This window comes from Erythranthe guttata, chromosome 14 (genome assembly GCF_056151865.1).
Source record: "Erythranthe guttata isolate IM_541 chromosome 14, IM_541, whole genome shotgun sequence".
NCBI lineage: Eukaryota > Viridiplantae > Streptophyta > Magnoliopsida > Lamiales > Phrymaceae > Erythranthe > Erythranthe guttata.
This window is the reverse complement of record NC_142546.1, coordinates 16,175,405-16,194,263: the sequence shown is the minus strand read 5'-3', so window position 1 is coordinate 16,194,263 and position 18,859 is coordinate 16,175,405. Positions and strand designations below refer to the sequence as shown.

The 18,859-nt window shown below is 32.2% G+C and overlaps 4 protein-coding genes across 5 annotated transcripts; 3 read left to right on the top strand and 1 right to left on the bottom strand.

Annotated features, from left to right (window-relative positions):
* Window positions 1–290: 290 nt before the first annotated feature.
* LOC105951785 (Tyrosyl-tRNA synthetase, class Ib, bacterial/mitochondrial) lies at window positions 291–4,150 on the bottom strand. Its single transcript, XM_012975238.2, has 10 exons — window positions 3,960–4,150; window positions 3,700–3,847; window positions 2,387–2,676; window positions 2,196–2,292; window positions 1,978–2,083; window positions 1,794–1,876; window positions 1,559–1,704; window positions 1,271–1,376; window positions 998–1,057; window positions 291–600 (listed from the first exon to the last, which is right to left on the bottom strand). The coding sequence occupies exons 1-10, from the start codon at window positions 4,046–4,048 to the stop codon at window positions 580–582; spliced, it is 1,146 nt and encodes a 381-aa protein (XP_012830692.2). The 5' UTR covers window positions 4,049–4,150; the 3' UTR covers window positions 291–579.
* Window positions 4,151–6,806: 2,656 nt separating this feature from the next.
* LOC105951714 (two-component response regulator ORR26) lies at window positions 6,807–9,578 on the top strand. The gene is made up of 7 exons (XM_088813727.1): window positions 6,807–6,952; window positions 7,246–7,395; window positions 7,821–8,189; window positions 8,297–8,373; window positions 8,623–8,814; window positions 8,899–9,084; window positions 9,193–9,578. The coding sequence occupies exons 1-7, from the start codon at window positions 6,862–6,864 to the stop codon at window positions 9,271–9,273; spliced, it is 1,146 nt and encodes a 381-aa protein (XP_088669853.1). The 5' UTR covers window positions 6,807–6,861; the 3' UTR covers window positions 9,274–9,578.
* A 2,343-nt stretch (window positions 9,579–11,921) lies between these two features.
* Window positions 11,922–13,049, top strand: LOC105951715 (two-component response regulator ORR9). The gene is made up of 4 exons (XM_012975167.2): window positions 11,922–12,055; window positions 12,179–12,291; window positions 12,608–12,685; window positions 12,789–13,049. The coding sequence occupies exons 1-4, from the start codon at window positions 11,935–11,937 to the stop codon at window positions 13,047–13,049; spliced, it is 573 nt and encodes a 190-aa protein (XP_012830621.1). The 5' UTR covers window positions 11,922–11,934.
* Window positions 13,050–15,298: 2,249 nt separating this feature from the next.
* Window positions 15,299–16,734, top strand: SRR1 (sensitivity to red light reduced protein (SRR1)). 2 transcript variants are annotated; one of them, XM_012975240.2, is made up of 2 exons: window positions 15,299–15,513; window positions 15,767–16,734. In XM_012975240.2, the coding sequence occupies exon 2, from the start codon at window positions 15,793–15,795 to the stop codon at window positions 16,621–16,623; it is 831 nt and encodes a 276-aa protein (XP_012830694.2). In that variant the 5' UTR covers window positions 15,299–15,513; window positions 15,767–15,792; the 3' UTR covers window positions 16,624–16,734. The 2 variants fall into 2 exon arrangements, with proteins under 2 accessions (XP_012830694.2, XP_088670140.1); XM_088814014.1 differs by having other exon boundaries at window positions 15,333–15,513; window positions 15,770–16,734.
* Window positions 16,735–18,859: the final 2,125 nt, after the last annotated feature.

Here is an 18,859-nt window from a genome sequence, read left to right as displayed (position 1 = left end):
ATTCATTCCTCTTCCACCATAGGCATTCTAGCAAAACGATTTTGGGAAGAGGGAGTGGCAATTTCCTTGAGAAAAAAATTATACGATGCATGTTGACAAATATTTCAAGCCGTCTAATATCGTACATTCTCATTTAGATTTTCATTTCATAGACAACAAAAAATCTACACTCAAACTTGCATTTGCAACAATCAATATGCCTACATAATGATCGACTACGAGAACATATATAAGGCAAAGGAAACTATAATTGGTGAGAAAATTCCAACGGTAATTCTTCTCCATAAAAATAACCAAACAAGTTTCCATTTTGAATTTATTTAATCTTGTTTACCTTTGTTGTAACATTTCTTCCCATATCGTAATTTGAATATAAGAAGTCTTAATCGTCATTAATTCCAAATGCAAAATTGTGATAAGATCAACTCATTTGCAATTAAACAGTTACAGAAACTGAGACAAGAAACAAAACTAGCAGTTGTTTGAAATTTAAGACACAAATATGAAACGTAGCACCTCCTCTCTTCTAAGAGCATATAACATGCACATGTCATTGAGCATGTTTGCTTCCACTCCTCATCATTTCGTTGTTTTGAAACTCTGCATTAAATATGACCAAATAATGAGAAATCAGTGGTTACAAGAAACGTGATACTATCTAATATTGCACTCTAAAATGACCAAAAGGCTTGGTAAAAGCAGCGACGACAATGCATTGTTAGGATATATATACACGGTAAATATATATTAACACAAAATTCAAAAGTTTTAGAATATAACATTAGCATGATCTTTACAGTAAGTTTTCTAACCACTAGAAACATATTGAATCTCAATAAACTATCCATTAGTGCTCTTTGATCAAACATTCACGTAACCGAGTGTCACAATGTAAGTACACAATAATAAGCTCTTAAACAATTCAAATCCATCAATGTGTTTGTCAATTAGTTCAATACAATTCAAAGTAGAGACAGAAGTCAAGAAGAATACATACCCGAACCCTTTTCACTAGCTCCTTAGCTTTGGGATCATTGTTGAAATGATCACGCACCGGCTGCGCATAACAGATACGGCCAAGTAAATAGACATAAAATAGAGGAAAAGGCAAGAATGGAGAAAAGATAAGGCCTCAGGAATTTGATAATTACACGAAGAAGCCCTGACTCTCACTGATAGCCTACTAAATATTATTTGTACAGAAAAAACAATGACGTAAAGCAATAATAGTAGCACGACAGGATAATCGGATTATCAAAGTAAGATTAACCTGTAGTATCTGATTTATCGCTTTTGCTAGAGCAGGTTTCAGATCCGCAGGGTGGAGTTCCCCACTGACATAATCAGCAACTAAATCTTCGAAACTCTTAAATGTCCTAAAGGAGAAAGAGAGTGATCGATATTATTTGCAAAACGAAAAAAAAAAACAAAAAAACTAGCACTAAACTAAATGAATAAAAGTAAAATACATAATCGGAAACCAGGTAAGTAGTATCCGGGCCACGGAAACAAGAAAGGATATGAAGTACATAACAAATACTATGTCAGCAAGACTTACTTGGCACCTCCATTCTCTGGTTTACGCTCAACTGTGAACTCATTGAACCATGGGAAAACAATGTACTTCATGTACTCTAAGCATGGATTCTTTTCCACAACCTTCGGAGGGCAGAATGCTTTCTTTATCTTCACATTCACATCAGCCTGTGAAATTAATTTTATCATAAAATTGAACAGTTACAAGAAATATTACAAGTTGAAGGACCATTATATCAAAAGTTGCAGGTCATTACCTCTTCATCCTCCATGTAGATGGAAGATGATGGATCACTCTTTGACATCTTCTCCTGTCCTTCTTGGAGCCCAGGAAGCATATCTGCAGTGAAAATAACAAACCGTAACAGATAAAGCCGCTTGAAGAAAACGTAAAGAAAAAAAGGGGCAGCAATTTTTAAGTCAACTAGTAGATATGCTTACGATGCGATAATATTATGGGCTTATTTTTTCTTTTGATATCATCGCAGTACTCCCTTGCGAGCATGTTCACTTTGCGTTGGTCCATGCCCAACTGGCAGATGTCAGCCTGTTTGGACACGAAAACACCAACGCAAAGTTAACAAATTGAATGGTACTTTATTTCCAAAACAATAAATGCATAATGATATTGTCCGGTGCTTATATAAGCAGTCGACTACCTTAAGAAAGAAGATATCAGCACATTGCATGCACGGATAGAAAATTTGGGATGCTGACAGTTCATCTTGGTCGGAACGGCCCATAATTTGACAACACCTAGTATTTCCCAGAAACGGGAAGACAGACGACTTTAATAACCGTACATTCATCTTAGGAAAATAAAAAAAAAGTTAAAAAAGGGGGAAATTACCTTAGTATCCTAGGAAGATTGTTCCGTATGCCTATGTCCATTACAAGAGGCCAGTACTCATGGGCACGTTTGTTGATCTCTTCGGAAGACCACAGAAACTCTACCTGACCTCCTTCAATATTCATTCCAGCAGCCTTCCATATCTCAATGAAGTACTGTCCTACAACTTGAATTTTCTTAAGGTCACCACCCATTTTCTTGTTTAGCTGTGCAAACCAATCTGCGATCCAGATTTTTGCTTTGCAGCCAGCGGAAGTAAGCTTGTTGACATTGATTACCTTCATCACTCCCTATTAAAAGAGATAGGCAGGAAGAGATTATCACAAACATGCATTTAAAACAATCCTTCTTAATTTCGACCAATTATTTCCAATATTTCTTTGGCAGTATCTAATCTCTATAATGAAGTGGGAAACAAAAGTATTTATCTTAGAATAAAGCAAATATCCCACACAATGTAAGTTTCCCATGCTTATACATCTAAATGAAAATAACCAAAATAGGTATTAAGGACAGTGATACAAAGGATCAGGTGATATTCAAATGTAAATCGCCAGCACATGCATAATCAGATACAAGCCAAATCCATATAACAAGATATGTTATTATATATCCAAGTCGCTTAACAGAGCAAACGAAAGCCTAAATAACAGATCATATAAATAAAGTACCATTTTATCTAGATCTCCAATCCCCGCAATACTAATCAATATGCATCGTTAGCAAAACATCAAGATTTAACACTTCAATTCTATAGCTATGCCTATAATTTTTTTAAACAATGAAAAAATTTGTATTCCTCCACACACAAAAAAAAAACCCAAATTTGAACTCATCCACTTTCGAGCTCAAATTATGAACCACATCTCCATGAAAAAAATTGTGAATTATTTCATAATTAGTAAAGAGGCAAATAGGATTAGCATTTGTCATCGACTTGTATTCGCGTTAAGAGCCTATAGAGCAGAACCATATGCCCCAAGTTTGATATGAAGCAGCAGTATTAAAATTCCTCGTGTCAAATCAGATTTCTTTAAATCAATTCAACGTCATTTGCGTTAAGAGTTGCATAATTGAAATTAAAAAATAAAAATAAAAAATGACACGAGTAGTTGACCCAAATTCCTTTTACCCATCTATGTCACATAAATTCACTCAGTTCCAACTAATAAAATAACCAGCTTGTTCCCGATTTCATCGCCTAAATTTTCCCCCAAAAACACACACACACATTGCCGTAAATTATACGCAATTACAAAAACAAATTAAAACTAACTGATTCTACCAGGGGAAAAAAAAGAAAAAAAGGAAACCTGAGCGATGTGCATTCTGCCAGAGGGTTCAAAGCCATCATAGCAAATGGGGTGAGGTTTGTTAGCCAATAGTCTCTCCAATTCATCCTCTTGTATGCACTCCTCCCCTATGCTCCTTATTATCTCGAACCTCTCTCTCACGCTTAACCTTTATTTATTTTAAAATTCAATCCACCAATTCAACTTCCACAATTTTTCCCCCAAAATTAAAAACAAAAATACAGAGGAAACAAAATCGTCAGAGAGAGAGAGAGATTTACTGGTTTTGTTCAGAAATGGAGAGAGACTGTAAGGATTCGGCGGGAGCATTTTCATCACCGGCGCTGCTGCTCGCGTTCGAGTTCTCCATTGTGTAGAAGCTGAATTAGGGTATTGAATTTTATGAACGAATAGTTGAAATGCAGACACTTTGGGTTCAAAGGGGGTTTTTAGTTGATATAATAATAATAATTATTATTATTATTATTATTATTAAATAATAATATATAAATTTCTCTTTTATATAGGTTTAATTAATTCCATCAGATTGGGCTTTCATTTATTAAGAAATTTGGGCTTGAGTTTTATATTTGTTTGTGACCCATTCATTAAGTTTCTTGGTAATTTATATTGGGTAATTACAATTTTCATCCTTTAAACTTGCACCGATTTCATATTTGGTTGGCCATGTTCACGAAAAATACATTTAGTGCCCCATGTTTCATTAGTTTTAACATTTTTTTTTTCATTTTCATCAATTTACTGTTACACATTCAGTTAAGACAGTGATGTACACATGCTTGATTATGTTACTTCTAACGATAAATCGGTGTAAGAGAAGATTCACAATAGAGGGGGTGAATGTAATCACCCAAATATGAGAGGTTTTTTCTTAATTTTACCCGGATATAGAATAACTGGAAACTAATATAAATTGGGAAACATATAGTTTTTTACCCTTGTGGTGTCAAATTTAGTGAAATATTCTAGGATTATGTGTAAGATTCTCCACACCCGTTTTACCCCATTCGAACTCATATTTTGAAACAAGATAATCATATGATGTGTCTATTGGCTTGTAAATATTAGGTTTGTGGTGCATCAAAAACTGCATTTTTGCACAAAACGAGTACAAACTAGGGAACATTCCTTTGAATCTTGAAGATTATGTTGAATTTGACACCGTAAAGGTCGACGTGTAAGAAGATTCATAGGTGAGTGGTGGTTTTAATTACCCAAACAAGAGGAAATTTTCGTAATTTAACCTTACCTACAGGGTGTCCATAATTTACCCTATATATTTTTTTTACACATTAAAATAATCACTTGCTTTAGAGTTAATTAAAAATTTTTTCTCCTAATTTGATTTTGAAATCTTTGATAATACCGTTACGACTTCAAACGTGATTTTGATATTTTTAATTCTAAATTTTGCAAAACCCGAAAAATAAATTGTTGTATTCTGAGTTAGTTTTCTAATCTAATGAATCACCAAAATTGGATATCGGACGATAAAGATATACATGAACGGTAAACCAATGGATACTGCCCACAACTTTGATTTATTGAGATATCTAAAATTCAAAATGTGACTCATACATCCATAACTTTCTCACACGGCATCCAATCTATTGGATTTAAATTGGATTAGAAAGCTAACCCAAATGACTACAGTTTTCGTGTTTCGAAGTTTGCCAAAATCAAAATAGAAATATGTCAAAATCAGGTTCGAAGTCAAAACGACATTTAACATTTCAGTTTAAGAATTAATATAGCTAAGTAATTAAGATAAATATAATTCAATTATTAAGGTTATTTCTACAATTATTACTGTATTACGTTTCCTGCAAAAGAATACAATGGCTGTAGACAATAGAGGGAAAAATACATTTTTCACCTCTCTAGTTTGTACTAATTTCAAATTTGGTCCTCCATGTTCACAAAAAAACACATTTGGTCTCTTATATTTTAAAAATTCAATATTTTTAATCCTTTCTGTCAATTTTCTATTAGTACTAACGGAATCAGGCATGTGCCTATCACTGTCTTAACTGACGGACTTAACGGTACAATTGACGGAAATGACCAAATGTGTTAAATTATTAAAACATGAGGACCAAATGTATTAAATTATTAAAGGGAATTGCTTTTTGCGGTTTGAAAATTGCTATTTGCGGTTTTCAACAAAACCCCCCAAAAAAATATTTTATTACACTAAAACCCCCAAAACTTTCCAAAACAATCCAAAAACCCCCCCAAAACGCGTAAAAGCCCAACTTGGGCGCCCATTTATGCAGTGCACGCCCAAGTTTGGCGTGCAAGCTGCATTTGGGCGCCCGAGTTGGGCGTCCAGTGCAAAAAAAATTTTTTTTTTTTTTTTTTTTTTAAATGGTCGAACGCCCATCTTGGGCGTTCGACCATTTTTTTGCGAAAAAAAAAAGCCCTACAAATCGATTTGTAGGGCTTTTTAACATGAAATTGGTCCCGTAATCGACCTACCCAATGCATATTACACATATAAGAGTCGAAATTACATCAAAAAATCGAAGCCCAACCCTTCTTCAAGCTTGATTTCGAATTTTCGAATTTTTTTTTTCTTTTTTTTTTGCTATTTGCAGTTTTGAGGGGGTTTTTGATATTTTTAAAAGTTTTGGGGAGTTTTGTTAGAAACCGCGAATAGCAATTTTGTGACCGCAAATAGCATTTTCTTTATTAAAACATGAGGACCAAATGTGAAATTGGTGCAAACTTAAGGGATGAAAACTGTAATTTTCCCCACACTAAATATATAGCTCGTTGAGTACAATTTGCATTTTCTTGATTTTGGATATTATATATATTTTCCTTTTTGCTTTATCATTTAATTTTCAAATATAAAATATTCTTGTAATATCACTAGCATATTATTTCTTAAACATCAAAGTATGAGTGTAAGTAATATATTTCATTACAGTAATCTATGAAATCTAGCTTTAGTAATTTTATTGATTTCCTTAATATGATATTTCATTTTTGACTTAATTCATAAGCATTAATTAAATATTTATTTATAAAAAAATAAAAAATAAAAATTACGGCGGTCGATTTTCACACGAAAAAAAAAATTCTATATAAAGAGCCATTTCTCTTGCAATATTTACCATATTCGAAATTTCAAATATTTCAATTGCATTTCTCCCAAACATGGCACATAAGATTCATGTGTTACTTGTTGAGCATGATGTTAAAGATCTTGATAAAACTATCAACATGTTGAATTACTTCTCTTATGAAGGTATATATATTATCAATTCGAATCTTTGTTTCGCGTCGTTTTGTTAATTAACGAGGTTTTTACACTTCTATACATCACATAAACCGAAAAAAAATAAATACAATAGTTGTCGATATTTATGATTCGTTGCATATAGTTTATTGCATGTTTTAATTTCTTATTTTATACTAAACATAAAGTTTTGTTCGTGTTGTTTAATCGAGTCCCCGTCTTTTATTTGTAAATGATGATCTATATGTAATATTATATCATTGAAGATTTTACTAAAAAGTTTTCGATTTTTCCCTTCTCAGTTACGCAGGTGAATCTTGCATCCGCAGCTTTATCAATTTTATCGAAATCGAAAATCAAAATCGATCTCGTCATGATGAATATCAACTCACCCGATTCATGCGGTTTCCAACTTTTACAAGATGCTACTAAAAGGAACTTGCTCGTGATTCGTGAGTTTTTAATTTCTCGAAATTTTATCGCTTTACGGACACTTGTTATAAATTTACATTTATTTTATTTATTATAATTAATTGTGCATCAAAATTATATACTTACGGCAAAAATACAAATTTCATCCCTCAAGTTTGCGGCCATTTCACATTTGGTCCCTCATGTTTTAGAAATTCAACTTTTTAGTCATTTCCGTCAATTTTCCGTTAGTAATAACGGAATCAAACACGTTCCCAAAACTGCCTAACTGGCGGACTAACGGTAAATTGACGGAAAAGACCAAAAGTGTAAAATTACTGAAATATGAGGATCAAATGTGTTTTTCGTGAACATGGGGGACCAAATGTGAAATGGCCGCAAACTTGAGGGATGAAATTTGTAATTTTCCCATATACTTACTCTATTTTGATTTTTTTATAATTAGTGATGTCAAATGACGACGATTGTGAAACGACGACGAGGGCCCTACATCAAGGAGCCTTTCTTCGTATCAAAAAGCCCGTTACAATGCAAATGACGGGGTACCTATGGCAACACGTGCTTAGAGAGAAAACGCGTAGACGATTAAGGGAGTCGACTACCGGTTACAATAGTACTCAAGATTTTCGAGATCAAGAAGAAGGTAACCGAAACAACTATAAAAATGTTGGAGGTAGAAAGACAAAAACGAACTCGGGGAATAATACTTCGCAAAATGATGATAAAGATATGTTGAATAAGAAGGTTTGGATCGAATGGACCGAGGAGCTTCACTATAAATTTGTCGATGCCGTTATTCAACTCGGAGAAGGAAGTATATTCTTTTCTTCCCTTTAAATTAATTCTCAACATTATATATAATTTCGCGATCCCAAAAAATAGAGTTAATTACTTATATGCTTCGTCTTTCTTGATAATTAGGATGCTATCCGAAAGAGATCCTCGAACTAATGAACGAACCGAGACTTACGCGAATGCAAGTGGCAAGTCATCTCCAGGTTCGTGTTGATCAATTAATTAATATTAACATGAAATTAACTGATCGGGCGCAGTTTAACTCGGCTAGTTTCATCTACTCATATATATACAAAATCGAGTCGATACTAACTTTTAGTAGAAATTAGTTATACAATGGATTTAGGGTTTTCTATACGCTTGCGTGATAGTATTAATTAGTTGATACGTAGAAGAATAATTTGAATTTACTCGGTATATTTTCACAATTCTATTTTTTTCTTTTATAATAGAAATGTCGCAAAGCTAATTGGCTACCTCCGGGCGCGAGAAAATCCAAGTCAACTAATATGGAGTCAACACCACCGAAAAACAAAGCCCGAAGGTCAAAAACCGAGAGATTTGGATCGATGCCTTTTATCGACAACGACGAATTCAACCCTAGAAGCCGAAAGTATAATCACGGAGCCAATATCGATACACCGGTAAAACCTAATCCGAACGAAGCGTATTATTATCCTCAACTTGTTCTTGATGATGAAAATTATTATTCCTTTGCTAATCACCAGAGCAGTGAAGTATTCAACATGGGACGATTTTTTGGCGCGGGAGAACCGTCAATTGCGTACGGTTCCCAAAATGCCCCTCCTAGTGACTTGACCGATGACACCTTTGATGTTTCGGACACGGATTCCATGGTCCAAATCCTATCGGAGTTCGATCAAGATTTAGAAATGGATCACAAGCTTAACGAGGTTAATTATATTATTCGTTTTAAGACATTATTTTTAATTCATTTACTATAACACTTTTTTATATTATTATTATTATTTATTTATTTGTATCTCAATATATATTTGCAGATGACTACTGTGACTAATGCAACTAGTGACTGGAGCCAGGAAGAAGAAGAATCGGTGAACGACGAAGAAATTGAAGGCTAAATCGGGGAGGGATAATATTCGGATTGCGCGTTTAATTACTTTAATTTACTAGTAATAATAATAATAATAATAATAATAATAATATTGGATAGATTATATATTATGTAGTAAGCTTAATTATGTAAGAAGGAATTAAAATTTCCTCATGCTATCTTATCTAATATAATTCGTGCAATTAATAAATTAAACTATTTATATATAGTACAAGTAATTTGCCCAATCGCGTGCATGCAATTCGTATTCGTAAATGAAATAATCGAAGGACGATGAAGGAATTTTAGTCGATAATAAAACTTTATCTCAAATGTCTGAAGAATAAGCAGTGGCAACCAACATACAGCTAGGGGGGTCATCGCCCCCATGACTTTTTAAATAATCCCTACTAATATGATATGAATTAAATAAATTTACTTTTATTCTATATTAATGATTTAAAATATGTTTAGGTCACTTCTCGAACGGCCATCCGAAGTTCTTGATGTTTTTTGGTCGGTTTTTCCATTCTCGCCCGTTTTCACTCCGTTTTTGACCATTTTACCCTCCCAATGTTCGATTCTTCGATTTGCAACTAAAACACAAAAAACAAATCTTTAAACCCCATTTAATCAATAAAAATCCTCGTAAGAGAATATAAATCGAGTGTGAAACCTACGCTCAATTAACAGGTTTCATATACACCACACAATACACTAAAACATTTTTTAGTCTATACTTAATCAGCTTCTAATCAATTATACTTATATTCAATCAAGAATTCACTATTGATCCGCCGATAGAATCGAATGTGCATGGAAAATTCCAATTCGGGCGAAGGGTATAATCGTCAACTTGTTCTCGGTCATGATCATAGTTACCCTTTTACTCAGGACAATTAATGAAATGTTCAACATGGGACAAACATTTGGCGTTGACCATAATTTGACTTATGGTGCAAATCTTCTCTAAATTGGAACAAGAAATATAGGAATGAACTACAATGGAAGCTTGCAATCACTTATCCTTGATGAAGATGCGAACCTTAACCGGGTATCGATTATATTATTCACTTCTTATGTATATATTGGAGTACTTTTAAAACATTTTTTTTTCAGTTATATAAGTTTTTTACTAAGTTTTTGTCTCGATTTTTTTAGATGCTTATTGTCGCTAATGCAATTAGCGCGGGTGCAGTCGAGAGGAACCAAATTCATTGTCACAAAAAACACATGCATTTTGATGTCCCTTATATTTCAGAAATTCAACATGTTTAGTTCCAACGGAATCAAGCGCGTGTGTGTTCATCACTGTCTTAACGGACGGACTAACGGTATATTAACAAATAGGACCGAAAGTGTTAAAATATTGAAACGTGAGGGACCAATATTGTTTTTAGTGAATATGAGGACCAAATATGAAATCAGTGCAAACTTGAGGGATTAAAATTAAACAGTAATTTTTCCTAATAATAATAATAATTAATAATATTGGATTAAGAATGAAATAGTAACTTTAAGATGTCAACTTATATTATTATATAAGTTAAAAAATTGATTTTTATATCAATTCAAAGATTTCACCAATATTGATTTTGTAAGTACGAGGGCTAGTTTGGAATAAAATCACAAAGATTTTGAATCACGTTACCTCTGCAGCCACCAACTCATACTTAGCAAAAAAATAAATAAAATACAAGCAAATCTTCGTGAAAAATAGTGCCATTTCTTTCTTAATTATATTATTTTGAATAATCAAATCCTCACATAATATTCCATTGTGTTTTCAGTATATTATATTCCATATATTTTTTTAAATTTTAATAGTGAAGATACAAATCCGAGGAAATTCCCTCCCAAATTTATAGAATATTTTAAATACAATATTTTCAAATCTTCTCTATAAATTAGTCATTTTGATTTTGTAACTAAATATGTAATTTTGTTTTTATTTTTTTACTATTTGAACTCGGTTATTTATTATATATGATATAATTTTAATATTTTTATAAATTTATCAATACCACTTAACGACTATTTTAAAAAGTGATATTAAAGAAAATATAATACCACATTAATTTTAATTACTATTTTTAAATTTGTTCAAGAAAACAATATCTTCAATAAAAATGGCCGATTTTACTACCCTTTGACTGTGGAAACACTTTCAAGTTTCGATTCATATATACAATTCACTCGTTAAGTAAATGATTTTAATTACACGAAACTCAATCTGGAACGAAATTTTCATAAAATTATATATGTGCGCGCGCGCACGCGCACGTGCATGATAAATTGAGAATAGTAACTTTAAGCATATACTCCATATTATGTATCTTAACAATGTAGTTAAATAAAGTACATATATAGTACCATTTGGCCATGTCACATTTTTCTATTATTAGATCCAAAGTACAAATTTAGAAAAATTAAATTCAAGAAAAGCATATATAATTAGAAAGTACATTTGTACAATTATTGAAATATCAAAATAGAAGATTAATTTTGATCTTATGATATCTGGTGGGATCTTTATTAATCTTTCCAAACTGTCCAAATATCTTCTGGATTTCTTCAAACCCTAATATAAATATACACACACACATACATATAACATTGCATTCAACCATTCTTGATTTCTCTCAACACTCAAATTTAAATTTAAATTCAAATTTGTCACAATCAAGCAATGAATGGAATTATAACAAACGCGGAGACGACGACGATGCAGTTCCACGTGTTAGCTGTCGACGACAGCGTAATCGACAGAAAGTTGATCGAGAGGCTTCTCAAAACTTCTTCTTATCAAGGTACATTATAATTTGTATATTTTCCACAAATTTCATAATTAATATATTTTTTTGTAATAGTGAAATTATTTTCTTTAAATTATTTTTTTATTCATTATTATTTTATTATGGTGTGTTTTGCAGTTACTGTTGTGGATTCTGGTGTGAAGGCTCTAGAGTATTTAGGGTTAGTGGATGATGAAATTGCAAATACAAACACAGATTCAAACCCTATTTCTACCATCAAGAATCATCATGTATATTTCTATTTAAACCCTAATTAGTTATATTATCTCAATTATTTTATTATAATTGTAAGCGCAAATTACGGCCAACCATCTAAGGTATGGCGAAATTACAAAAACCCCCTCCTGTTTGGGCGATTTACAATGACACCCCTCAACTATGTAATGTCTACTAAATGAGGGATTTTTTCGTAAGAAAAAATACATAGTTGAGGGGTAGTTGTAATTATCCAAACAAGAAGGATTTTTTTGTAATTTGGTCTTACCTCAGGGAGTGACTGTAATTTTCCGTAATTGTAATTACTTAACAATTTTTTTTCACATGCAGGAAGTGGAAGTGAACTTGATTATCACCGATTACTGCATGCCGGGAATAAATGGTTACGATCTTCTCCGAAAAATTAAGGTATAGTTAGGATTCTTTACAGCAACCATTTTAATTTTGTTTATTTATTTTTTCTTGTGCAAAAAATTGGCATATTTACTTTTTGCAATTAACTTTTTTCCAGGAATCGACAACATTAAAGAATATTCCGGTAGTAATAATGTCGTCGGAGAATATTCCGTCGAGGATAAACAATTGTTTGGAGCAAGGAGCAGAAGAATTCTTCCTAAAACCAGTTAAACAATCTGATGTGAATAAACTGAAGCCACATTTAATGAGAGGAAAAGGGAAAGAAAATCAGCCTAATTTTGTTGTTAACAAGAGAAAGCCAATGGCAGAATGCCTCTCACCTGATAGAATAAGAACAAAATACAACTATATATAGCTATATATATATTATCTGTATTGCAATTTTAATAATATTATTGTAGTTTGTATTTAATTTATCCTTTTTTATGAATTATTTCATGATGGGTGTATTTTATATTTTTTTATGTTAATGAATATTTATATTCTATAGTTTTTTCGAGTTTTGGGGGTAAGATATGTTACAAGCTTTTTTGGAGGACAGGATAATTAATTTTTAAGGCAAATTACGACGTATGGTCAACTTACAAAAAATAAATAAAAAAATATTATGTTTTTATAATTATAAGCACTCCTCAATTGTGTATTATTTATAAAAACTCCCTCTAGTTGATAAATTTAGGAGCGGTCATTGGTAAAATTGTACGTAAATTGTTTTTAAAATTGTACATAAATTGTTTTACCCCAAAATTTCGTATCGTTTAGTGTTTGGTTCGACAAATAAGCGAATTACCAAAATTCTACTAAAAATATTTAATTTTTTTAATTTTTTTAAATCAATTTTAGTTTAAATACGAATATTACATATATAAATATATATACACCTACACTCCCGTGATATGCTAAAATAACTTTCATGCGGTATTGTTAATTACAGTCACCCTCTGAAACAGTGTAGAAATTCTAATGGAATACGTTATCCAGATACAGTTCTAACGGACTATTAGTTTCTCGAAGTGATGGAGACAACATAGAGCTAGATGGTGACATGGCTCCCCAAACATTTCTTAAATCACTCCGTAGTTGTATGTTATTTCCACCACTTTCTGAAATTAATAGTCTGTTAGAACCTTTACGGGATAACTTATCCAATAAATTATCGCATTAGAGTTTCTAAAAATGTTTCAAGGGGTGATTATAATTATCGATACCACGGGGCCTTAATGTTATTTTAGCATACCTCATGGGTGTATGTGTGATTTACCCTAAATATAGGGGTGGGAACGAGCCGAGCTCGGCTCTTTTGGCCAGCTCGAGCTCGAGCTCGAGCTCATCGAGCCAATTTTTTTTGGCTCGAGCTTATTTTTTTTTTATTTTTTTTTTATTAAAATCATTTTATTTTTTATTAAAAATTATTCATAGAAACATAAAAAAAATTATAAAATAAATAATGAACTCTAGTTATATATATTTTTTATTTTTTCTATTATTATTATTATTATTATTATTATTATTATTATTATTATTATTATTATTATTATTATTATTATTATTATTATTATTATTATATTTTATATTATTATGAATTATTTAAGTAATATAGATTTGTTTCTATTTAAATACTAGATATATTTATTATTATAGACTATTTACTATTTAGTTAATAATAATAATAATAATAATAATAATAATAATAATAATAATAATAATAATAAGAAGAAGAAGACTATTTACTATTTAGGCTCGAGCTCGAGCTTGTCCGAAGCTCGAGTTCGTGCTTTTTTCGAGCCGGCTCGTCGAGTTCGCGAGCCGGCTCGGCTCGTTTACCACCCCTACCTAAATATATATATATATATATATATATATATATATATATATATATATATATATATATATATATATATATATAAAATAAGGTAAATTCTAGCTACACCCCTGAGGTATGTTTAAATAACTTTAAGGTCCCTGTGGTATCGATAATTACACTCACGCCCCTGAAACATAGTTAGAAACTATAATGAGATAATAACAGACTATTACTTTTAGCTAGTGGTGGAGCCGGCATATAGGCTTAAATAAATAATAAATAAATCAATCAATCAATAAATAAAAATAAGGGTAAATTACAACCACCCCTGAGGTATGATAAAATTACGAAAATCCCCCTATTGTTTGGTAACTACAACAACCCCTCAACTATAAATTTTTTTACACATCCACCCTTGCGGTTTCAAATTTAGTGGAATCTTCTTGATTGTATGGAATATTATCACTTTTGTACCCGTTTTATATCATTCGAACTCCACATTTTAAAGAAAGATGATCATAAGATGCGTTTGTCAGATTGTGGTGCATCAAAAGCTGTAGACAAAAACAAGTACAAACTATAGCACATTCTATGAAATCTAGATGGTTATGTTGAATTTGACCCCATAAGGGTGGAGGTGTAAGAAGATTCATAATTGTGGGGTAGATGTAATTATCCAAACAATAGGAGAATTTTCGTAATTTGATCATACCTCAGGGATGGTTGTAATTTACCCTAAAAATAAAATAAATAAAATATAATTTAATGATGACCAATGGGCCAATTGAGCTGAATTTGATGGGCTGAAGCCACAAACTGAGCCCGTAACTGATTACTCGTGACTCGACTCATTGGACTCAGCATCATACAAAATTCTTCAGCCGAACCAGGAATTGAGGCGGCCGAAGGCGATCTTCCTCCACCGCGGCCAGCCGAGAGTCTACCGCCGCCGATCCACCGGTGTCTAGCTCTGGTTCACGAACGAGCTGGTTAATTAAGCTCTAATTTCCTTAAGGTACATTGACTCAATTTTGCCCTAATCAGTAAATTTTTGTTTGTCAAGATTCGATTTTGAGTTTTGATTCCTGATTTCGTGTAAAAAACTATGGAGAATTCGAGATTGATGAAGAAGAAAAGAAGAATCTGAAAATGAATTAGGGTTTCAATGTTTAATGAATTTAATTAAATAGCAATTAGAAAATGTTGTCATTTGTTTCAATTAAACATTCCTTTAATCTGAGAGAAACTCATTGTTGTTTGTTTGTTAGAAGAATATAAGAGCTGTGCAAGAACAATGGCTGCTTCTGCAGAAGTAATCGCCCCCGAAAAATCGAATCCGACCGAAGAATGGACCGTCGTACTGCCACGTCGTCGCGGCAAAAAGAACGAACTCGTAATCCCGAAACGAGAAAAAGAAGTGCAACTATGGAAGCCGCTAGACCTCGAAACGGATCCCGAACGAGAGTCGAAGCTTTTGCAGAAGATGCGTATTTGTATCGAGAAACTCGAGAACTCCGAATTTTGCAATTCCTTATTCGCCCAAATGCAGGATCCCGAAGTTTCGGATAAATTTCTCAAACTTTCGGGCACCGGAAAAAAGATGGAGATGGTAATTTACGGTATTGGCAGCATTGAATCGTTCGAATCCCCTCGATTGCAGCTCGGTCTCGCCGTTTTAATAAAGAGGAAACTCAATTGGATTGGAGAAATACAAGTGTTCGATCCAATAATTTCCATGACAGAATCGAAGGTTTTGACTTCACTAGGTTGCTCTGTTCTATCGATAAACGAGCAAGGTCGAAGAAAAGCTATTGAGCCAACTCTGTTCTTTATGCCGCATTGCGAGGCGGAATTGTACGACAACTTATTGGAAGCGAATTGGGGAGCGGATAATTTGAATCGGGTTGTGATTTTCGGGAATAGTTTCGGTGAATATGAGCGGATTGTGTCGCTTAGTCAGAGGTCGATTCGGAAACATTCGTGGAGGCATATTTTGGCTGTTAAGGGAATTACTGAAGAGTTCGGAATCGATACTTCGTTTTCCGATGAATTTTTTCGAGCATTTAATGGTTCGAGTTGGCATTTTTTCTGCTCTGGTAATGGGGCTCATTTGGAGAAGATATAAATCATGATAGGTTTTTTTATTTGCGTAATTTGTTTGATACAAATCATATTTGTATTTGTGTACCAGATCTTATATCTGGTGTCTGGTGAAATACATTATTGCGGTTTTAAACCATAGATTCATCATAAATAACTACTCACGAAGCACACATACACATGGGTGTGTGTGTCATTATGTGTAGATCAATGTCCTAAAGCCACATAGTATATTTCACTGGATGCAGGTTCTACAAAATTATTATGTTACATATATCCAATTTTTGCAAAAAATTACACTTTGCTACTTCATTATGAATTTATAAAAAAGTAAATGGGTAAATTACACCCACCCCTTGAGATATGATAAAATTACGAAAACCCCCTTAACTATACATTTTCTTACACATCTACCCTTGCAGTTTCAAATTTAGTGGAATTTTCTTGATTGTATGAAATATTCTCAATTTTGTACCGGTTTTATTCCATCCGACCTCCACATTTTGAAGCAAGGTGATCATAAGATGTATTTTTTGGCTTGTATATATCAGATTGTGGTGCATCAGAAACTGTATTTTTGTTGGTATAATTAATAACAATCTGCGTAAACGAAAAATACTTACTTATTTGTCGAAAAGAGGAATTGTGAAAAACACAAAGAACGATCGAGGCTTGCCAAATCAATTCCCTTAAGACAATATTTCCGGGCTGTCAACGGTGCACAGTCTCTTCCCGGTAGTCTCCTAAGGTACAACGATCGGTTGTCGAATATTTGCACGAATATTAGACCCACGGTGAACTTGAACAACAAACGAAACTTTGACGAAGAGAAAGAAGAATGTGAAGAACTATCTCATAATTGCCGATTAAATTCAGTACAGAATTGGCCATATTCTGCCTTTATTTATAGGCGGTGGAGATCCATTCATGGAGGGTCGCAATGGTTGAAGAAGAAACAGAAGGTTGTGTCTGTTCTTTTTACGAGTTCAAAAAACGTAAGAAAATTAATTGGTCATGGGCCAATTAATTAAATATTTGGTTTGAGCCAAATATTTTATTATTTAGATTTTGGGTCAATTAATTTGACTAATTACTAAATGTCCCCACAAGTAATATTTGTGGACATCTAAACCCAAACTAGTCCTATCACTCGATCACATCGAGCGCACATCTTTTTGAACTTTAACCATTTACTCAACACAATTTTCATTCACTTTACTTCATGATTATGATCAAGTAAATAAATGAAATTAATCTTTACATAATTTAATTAATATTACTCAATATTAATTATTGAAAATCATGAAAATACCAACAATTTTAACGTGTACAAACTAGAGCACATTCCACGGAATCTAGATGATTATGTTGAATTTGACACCATAAGGATGGAGGTGTAAGAAGATTCATAGTCAAAGGATAAATGTAATTATCCAAACAAGAGAGAGCTTTTCATAATTTGACCATACCCAAACGTGGTGGTTGTAATTTACCCAAAAGTAAATATTTGTATGTATGAAGTTCTCTCTTTTTCTATAATTGTTCAAAAACTATTTTTTTAATTAGTAAGTATTATAATTAAAATATGTACATTCATTTGTAACTCCATTGTTTTTTTTTCTTGGTAAATAATATTTGTTTATTTATTTAAATAAATGGATTTTGAGAAAATAAATAAATTATGCGTATGAATTATCTTATATATAAAAGAAAGAAATGTTGGGCAACCCTAAAAACCCTAATGGTATTTCTGTAATTATTTATTTTTAATATTTTTTCTCTACTAATTTCTAACCACAATTTTCAACAATTATCAAAATCAAAACTAAACCGTGAAGAATCCTTCTCCTATTTTTCATCGATATATCTCAAAGATCTTAAAGATAGAAATTCGATTTGTTAAATCTTAATATGTAACATTTATAATACTACATTATTAAATTTTTCTATGTTAGTGTACTGTATTTTCTCATTATATATTAAATTGATTATTCTCTTTTCACTTTTAAAATAATATCCCGTGCATCGCACGGGGAAAAAATGCTAGTATTCTATACAAGTAGGAAAAACACAATACATAAAAAGTAAAAACACATGCTTGCTTGAAAGTATAATAATATATTTACGTTCCTTTGTTTTTATTTTATTTGAGTTTAGACAAATGATTTTTGAAAATTCTTATGTTCATATTTAAACAAGTAATTATCACTAATAATATCAGTCTAGTGCAAGTTGACTTATGATGTTTACATTTTTTTTTC

Coding starts and splice junctions, on each gene's coding strand:
- LOC105951714 (XM_088813727.1), top strand. CDS start 6,862: ATGGCACATAAGATTCATGTGTTACTTGTTGAGCATGATGTTAAAGAT. Junction 8,374..8,622: donor AAGTGGCAAGTCATCTCCAG/GTTCGTGTTGAT, acceptor CTTTTATAATAG/AAATGTCGCAAAGCTAATTG. Junction 9,085..9,192: donor TGGATCACAAGCTTAACGAG/GTTAATTATATT, acceptor ATATATTTGCAG/ATGACTACTGTGACTAATGC.
- LOC105951785 (XM_012975238.2), bottom strand. CDS start 4,048: ATGGAGAACTCGAACGCGAGCAGCAGCGCCGGTGATGAAAATGCTCCC. Junction 2,677..3,699: donor GCAGAATGCACATCGCTCAG/GTTTCCTTTTTT, acceptor CTCTTTTAATAG/GGAGTGATGAAGGTAATCAA. Junction 1,058..1,270: donor CGATAAATCAGATACTACAG/GTTAATCTTACT, acceptor TGTTATGCGCAG/CCGGTGCGTGATCATTTCAA.
- SRR1 (XM_012975240.2), top strand. CDS start 15,793: ATGGCTGCTTCTGCAGAAGTAATCGCCCCCGAAAAATCGAATCCGACC.
- LOC105951715 (XM_012975167.2), top strand. CDS start 11,935: ATGAATGGAATTATAACAAACGCGGAGACGACGACGATGCAGTTCCAC. Junction 12,056..12,178: donor CAAAACTTCTTCTTATCAAG/GTACATTATAAT, acceptor TGTGTTTTGCAG/TTACTGTTGTGGATTCTGGT. Junction 12,292..12,607: donor CTACCATCAAGAATCATCAT/GTATATTTCTAT, acceptor TTTCACATGCAG/GAAGTGGAAGTGAACTTGAT.